Here is a 7,679-nt window from a genome sequence, read left to right on the forward strand (position 1 = left end):
ACACACACACACACACACACACACACACACACACACACACACACGATTTTGGCGAACTGTCCCCGGAAATGTCCCCGGTTTTCACTGTGACTGACAGACCAGAAATTGGAATAAAAGAAAGAAAATACTGACAAAACGCAGCCGATGGTCGCACCCTACGCCCGCAGGCTGAAGGCAGCCAGCGCTGCTCAGAGATGTTTTAGAAGCCATGTTTTACGATGCTAAAATCACTGATTATTTACATGCAGTCTGGTGGGTGTGGTGAACGCAATTTCGCGGACTTTTAAGTTTTAAAAAGGATCTTAATCTTCAACAGAAAGGTCCCTAGAAATGCTTTCCATAATGTTGTCAGATACTTAGAATATTAATCTGAGTCTGTTAGCAGCAAAACGAGCACTTTTGTGAACGTAAATACAAGCTGGACAATTATCCTATTAACTCACGCTGCAGCTTGTTTCTCTGCTGCCGACTGCAGCGATCTCGTTTAATACTGGATCGATGTCAAAGGAAAATATGTCCTCAATAGTTTTCATTGTATCTGATTCTCAAGGAGCTGTTGCAGAAACAAGCGTTGAGCAATAAAGCAAAATATGTCGGTAGTTCAGTAAACATTACAACATTATGAAATATTGAGACTTTCTATTTTGACACATTCCCCTCTGAGGTGTAGTGGAGTGGAGTAAGAAGTAGCAGCAGGGGCCGGGTCTAGGAGCAGTCCTTGGGGGGGGGGGGGGGGGGGGGGGGGGGGGGGGGGGGGGGGGCTCAGCCCCCAATGAGAACAGCTCTAGGTCTTGTATCCCCGTTTTAAGTTTTACAAAAGTAAAAACATTAATACGCTTCTGAGCTGAAAATGTCCCCAGATTTTCAGCGTCTGAGCACCTGTCAGCAATGAGAAAACAATTTGCGACGTACTTTAAAGAGGATCATCGATCTTTTGCGTGGGTTCGAGATCCGTTTGTGTGCACAGCAAACGAGCTATCAATTGATATGCAGGAACAGCTTATTGAGCTGAAGAGTGACAGTCGACTGAAGGAACTCTTCAGCTCCTGCCCTCTTTCGTCATTCTGGGCATCATTGATGCAGGAATACGCTGAACTCGTCGCCTTGAAGATGCTCCTTCCTTTTGCGTCAACATATTTGTGTGAGGCAGGATTCTCAAAAATGACTGCACTCAAAACTAAATACCGTAATCGTGCACAAATCAAGAATGATTTGAGGCTATGTTTATCGAACATTGAGCCAAGAATTGAGGATCTTTGCAAGGCAAAGCAGGCTCAGGTCTCACATTAATATCACCAACCTGCAGGCTTCTTTAAAAAATGCAGATGATGCCTACTATTAGACCTAGTGATAATAACAATAATAAAGCATAAATTAATATCAGAGGTCTGGTGCCAATTCCCAATTATAGCAATAGCCTAGTAATGATAATAGGCCTACTGATAATAATAATAATAATAATAATAACAACAACAACAACAACAACAACAATAAAGCATGTAACCTCATAAAAATATATAGCAATAGCCTAGTAATGATGATAGGCCTAATACTACTCATAATAATACTAATAATAATACTACTACTAATAATAATATCTGCAAGCTCACATTAGAAGTCTGGTACTACTGCCAATTATAAAAATAGCCTAGTAATGATTATAGGCATACCTACCGCTACTGATGATAATAATATTAATAATAATAATAATAATGTGGGCCTAAAAATAATAGCCTATCTATCTATCTATCTATCTATCTATCTATCTATCGTTCGTAGTGTGGGGGGCGTAGGGCACTAGGGCCCCAACTGCAATGAACCAGCTTTGGGGGGGCCCAGCTTGCAAAAGGTTGAGAACCCCTGATCTAGACCAAGGGTAGGCAATGCATTTTCCCAAGGGGCCCCATGGAAACAGGTAATGTTGCGGAGTTAGGCTAAACTCAATTCTGCTCAATATTAATTTTATCTCAGGAAGCATATCAAAACAGAATGCACTACCTGGAAAGCCGCACGTTCTCAAACGCCGCTTTGTTTCTCTGATATATTAGCGCAGCAAAGACACCAAACACTTTCTAATAAACTCCCCTTTAGAAAATATCTTACCATTCTTGCCGATTTTGTGGGATATCACAAAGCTGGTCTTGACGCTTGGTAAAAAAGCTTTGTTGCTTTTGCAGCTTAACTAGCAGAGCTTCAGATGTCCGTGCCGTTCTGCATCAGTAAAATTGTTATATTTCTCTGTGTGTTTAATATTGTAGTGGTGATTCAAATTCTAATCTTTTCAGAGCGGTCTGTTCTCCGCAAACTAAGCACACTGCTATACTTTTGACTTCAGTAAAGCAATACTTAGAAGTCCATGTTTGGTTACAAACTCTGCAATCTGTCTCGACCTCTTTTTACTTCCCATGAGCTGACATTTTTAGGAGAACAGCTTATTTACGTCCATGCTAACATCTCTCGCAGACACATGGGTCTGACCCTCATAATATATCCAAGCATCCGACACAGTGTACTTCTTTTTTTTCGATTCCGACTTGCAACCAGAGAAGAAGCTAAATACTTTTGCACAAAAAAAGCCACCTTCAAAATAAAAGCAATAATAGTTCTGAAAAATTATATAAAAATAAAATATTCTATGAATGTACACTTATTTACATTTGATTGTTAACTTCCCATTGACCTTACGCAGGTGGTCTGTTTACAATTTAATGTAGGCCTAAGGCAAAGGGTTTTGTTTTTTAAGCTTGAAAAGCTATAAAGAGTGAGTGTGTTGTTTGCTATGTTCAGACTTTGTTAAAAAAAAAGATGTTTATGTCTTACTACGTGTATTTTTGGATAAAAACACAACCATAATGAAGTAATACAGAAAACTGTATTATAGTGAATTACACAGAATCTTAATGCATAGTCTATAATATTGTATATGGCTTTAATAGAAAAATGTTTGACGCATTTTGATGCACTGAGATATCGAATCAAAGACATAATCGCAATAAATCCAAAGATCAGTTAACATTCACACCTCTTATGAACAGAAATACTTTGTTAACTCCACAATACTAACACATTACCATGCAGTTTATGATGCATTCTTCCCACACAAGTTGAAGAAGGTACCTCAACCTATAAAGGCTGGAGGAACTGCAAAGGGAGAGCAGTAATGCCTCTTTCACTAAAACCTTGAATTTTGGGGAGGTTCTCAGTGAAATACTTTAATTCCGGCATTGTAATATTTTTTCATGCACGAATTTATAGAAAAAATATTTTTTTATGTGAGGTAAAACAACAACAAAGAGGGGGCATTGAACCCATGTCTTGCAGTAAGGAGGAAAAAAAAAAGAGAAGACAGCAGGCACCTGACCATCTAGGGTGGTACAGGGGTATGCTCCCCGAGAAGAAAATGTATGTTTTAAAGTTTAACGCATCAATCTGGTGCACTGTTGGCAAAGGAAGCACTGGCAGAGAACACATGAAACGTATATATATATATATATATATATATATATATATATATATATATATATCCAGCCCGTTAATCCCAAGTATATTAGTACCAATAGTCCAAGGTGTCAGGTCCTGTCAAAGCTACAAGACTGTATGCAAAACTTGAGGAAAGAGGAAACCAACAAATTCCAAAAAGCACGGCACAAAGAAGGGTAAACTATTGTTCCCATTAAGATGTTTGGCTTTCAGGGAACTGTAACCTAACTGTTACATGCTGTAATCACATTATTAAATTCTTTGGCAGTAAAATTATGTAAAAAAATTTGGCAATGCATTTTCTGTTCAGTTGGTAAAAGATAGAGTTGGATTTTCCAAGTCTCTAATGTGCCATAGATTTAAAAAGTTTTACTTTTTCATTAAGCAGAACCAGCTTTGTAACTGACTGCGGTCATACAACTGCAACGTAATCAAAACTATTAACACAAATGACAATTAAAGCCTTTACTGACAGAATTCAGATATATTTGAGGTAAAGCTACTTTAGTAACTCCACGCATAGTTTTGTATTAACTAATTAGCACCCGTGTTTTAAATACTTTTTCCACTTCTAGATTACTTTACACAGCGTCATTTACCCACCCATTTTTAACATTTAATAGCTGGACTGGATATTCATTGTTCATTGTTGTTCTTAAATTAAAATTATGACTAGTAACAATTAAATTGGAGACTATATCTGAAATTAAAGTTCTTACTAAGAACTGTAATACAGATATCTAGAATGTTGATTATGGATAGGAAAAATTACATATCTGAAATAAAAAAACAATACACACTAATAACAAAAGTAATGTCAATTGTCCTAGGACAAATCACGTTCTGGTTATCTGAAATGACAATTGTGGATAGGAAGAATATAATATCTAAAATGTTTTTTTTGACTAGGAAGAATTGAATTACCATCACGTTCCATAAATATGCAGTCTATATAATACATTTTTGTGGTAGAGTGGTAAACATCTCAAAGTGGTAGACATCTTGAAAACAATTTCTACTAATAAGAATGTTAATGTGGATATCTGTAGTTACCATTCTGACAAGTGACAATATAATTTTGACTAAGAGAAACGGATGTCTATTATGACATCTAACATGTAATGAAAGATAAGAGTTTGTTCGATTGAATGTTAAAACGACTTGTCATCTTTGTCAAACTAAAGAGTGCCTGGCCATAATTTAGAAAACGTCTTAAAACAAGTTTCACATGCTGTAATATCAGTTTTTCTAAACAAAAGACCACATTATACGTTAAAGTTTACATGGGGCTTGCGTAAAGAACGGTCATGTTAATGGTGAATGAAGGTTGACGTTATTTGCATTCTTGTTTTTCAATCCATGGCTACAGATTTGTAGTAAAAGAAAACGGTTTGGCGTTTTTAGAGTGGTTTAGTCGTTGCTGTCCGCGTGCTTGGTACCCTCCAATTTACAGTGTTAGCCTTCTGTTAGCTTCTCGTTAACCGACGAGTGTCTGGTGTACCGTCAACGTTATAAAAACTAATTGTGTTGCCTCGCTTGAAACAACAGAATTCAGTTGGAACTCACAATAAATCCCCGTCTACAGAGTATCGCTATCTGCACTGTGGCGAGGATTGATGTGGTGTAAACGATAAAGGTACCCGGGTTAGCTTACACATCAGCCAATTAGCTTAGCATACTGAAATGCACTAGCTCGAGCACTAGCTAATTTGCCAACGCGCGCCCATCAACAGCAATGGCACTATAAAGTGCCTCCATGGTGCAACTTGAGACAAACGTCGCAGTATGACACGACACATAGCTAGCTAGTTTAGAGCATTTAACCAACACCACGGAGGCGGCCTTGATGACTCTCCGTTTGGAATCAGACACAGCCGGAGGTCTCGGGTTCGACAGAAAAATGGTTAGCAATAGCACACCACACAGTGAAGCTAGATAGCAGGCTAACGCTACCTTTGTTTTGCTTGGCTCACTAATTCATTTCAGAAAGTGATAACAAATATTTGGCTATCAACGTTTACGTCATTTCAATAACGCGTGTGCGGTTTCTCAGACTACTGATGTACTGTCCCACTTACTTGGAATAAAAACGTACTCCAGCTCGGTTCCATTGCAACACTTAAGCTAAAAGCTGCAGGAAACCTACAAGGAACCTACAACAAAGCAGCTAACCATGGTAGCTACAACTTCCTGTAAGCCGTAGGGCTGAACCAAGTCCAGTGGACTTTTTTGGGGCATTTGGATTTTTATTAGACACCTAATTTCAAATATTTGTAGTTTCATTACAGCCCCCTTCCGAAAGGCATTGCGGTAACAAAAATACTGTTTCACGATAAAAAACGTATTGCTCTTTCGATACAGATATAATAACAGACGTTACGTTAGGCACGTCTTCAAATCATATTAAAACATTTGTTATTAATTAAACAAAAATACGAGATCAAAAGTGGTGGAAGCAGTACTCAGATCCTTTACTTGAATACATTTATAAATACCAAAGAAATACTATATTGTAAAAGTCATGCATTGAAAACGTTGGGCTACTTCAAGTAGGCTATTAAAAGTAAAAGTAGCCTACTCATTGCAGACAAATCCTCACATTTTAGAAACTGGAAACGATCAAAATAGTTCTGTCAATTAAGTAAGTGTTTAATCAGTTAATCATTTCAGCTGTAGGCCTAGAAATTGTTGAGTAGTTTAACATATAATACAACATATTTTATGAAAAACATGTGTTTTGTGTGCAAAAATCTTAGCTAGTAATTAAAGCTGTCAGATTAGGTAGTGAAGTAAAAGTACAATATTTCTCTGAGATGTAGTGGAGTAGAAGTAGAAAGTGGCATGAAAAAGAAAAACTCAAAAAAGTACAACTAGGCTTACCTCAAATTTGTTGAGTACAGTACTTGAGTAAATTGCTATGTTGCACTCCACCACTGGAGAATAACATTATCTCGTTATGAGCTCTATCTGTTTTAAGAAATATTTAAACTGTCTGTTCCATGGGCTACTGTCCATTTAGTGATTAATGAGTAAAAAGTTGAGAAATATAAGTTTCATCTTTAAACGTGCAAAAGAGCTAACTTCAGGCACTACCGTTGAGGAAAGGGAGTATAGTTAATATATAGGTAGGCCTATACAGGTAAAGTTAGCGGGGGTGAAATAATACACAATCAACAAGAACAATGAACAAAGCAGAGTAGAGCTGCTGTCAGATAGACAGCTTCATTTGAAAGTGTGTCTGCAGAGACGTTTGGGAAACAGCAACTTAACATTGTGATCATTTCAACAGCTAAAGGTCAAGTTCTGTTTCCTCTGTCAAGTTTGTCACTACTTGTTGTTAATTCCGTCAGGCTAGACGCAACTATGGCGTATTGCTGCCCTCCTCTGTTCTCTAATCACTATTTACACTTATTTAATAATGATTGTCTATATCTTTTTTATATACTCCAATATTTCACAGGTGCTCCAGTTTTTTCAACCATCCAAATTCAATGAAGAGTGTTATCTAAAAACTGTTTCTCTAGTTGCTCCCAGTTCCCTGAACATTTTCTTCCTTTGATGTGAGTACTTCCTGCACTGCACTAATACATGCTTCACTGTTTCCTTGTCTCCACTATTTTTAAAATTTTTATTTAAAGAGAAATTTACAAACATTCAGCCATCACAGCTCAATAGATAAAAATTATAAAGAAAGAGATTGCAACTTATAAAATATAAGATCTGGTAACAAAGGTATTAAATACAATATAAATAGATCCATGAAGTGAACAAAATAAATAATGAAGATAAAAATATAAATAAAAATGTGACAGATTTACAAACCTTGTTGATGATATTGACAACAGATGTTCTTAATTAAAATTTTTGGAGTGTATATCAGATATAGTTATAGCTTTCCTATTTGTTACTAATTTAAGAGACTCAAAATATGTCAATTTCAATTTGGAACAGTTTAAAGCATGTTCTTGAATTTAAAAATTTTGATTCATGAATATGAAACTTCCCTAAAAAATAAAAAGATTAACAATATTACATCCATTTCTATCTTTACATTAAACATATGTAATAATATGTTTCCCTTCAAGTGTGATTGTATGTGTTGTTTTAGATACCATATTATTTTAATTATCAAAACCTCTCCAGAATGTGACACAAAATTAAAAACCATAAAAGAGATGAGTTAACAATTCTTGGTCCCT

General features: G+C 36.4%; 1 protein-coding gene across 3 annotated transcripts in view; it reads right to left on the reverse strand.

Annotated features, from left to right (window-relative positions):
* LOC117941830 (vascular endothelial zinc finger 1-like) overlaps positions 1-5,777 on the reverse strand; it is a 39,168-nt gene extending 33,391 nt beyond the window's left edge. For all 3 annotated transcript variants that reach the window (XM_034866999.1, XM_034866998.1, XM_034866997.1), the window contains exon 1: positions 5,559-5,777. In XM_034866999.1, coding sequence (XP_034722890.1) covers positions 5,559-5,591 — 33 coding nt within the window. In that variant the 5' untranslated portion in view covers positions 5,592-5,777. The remainder of the gene's footprint in view (positions 1-5,558) is intronic.
* Positions 5,778-7,679: the final 1,902 nt, after the last annotated feature.

The sequence above is a fragment of the Etheostoma cragini genome, chromosome 3 (assembly GCF_013103735.1).
Source record: "Etheostoma cragini isolate CJK2018 chromosome 3, CSU_Ecrag_1.0, whole genome shotgun sequence".
Taxonomy (NCBI): Eukaryota; Metazoa; Chordata; class Actinopteri; order Perciformes; family Percidae; genus Etheostoma; species Etheostoma cragini.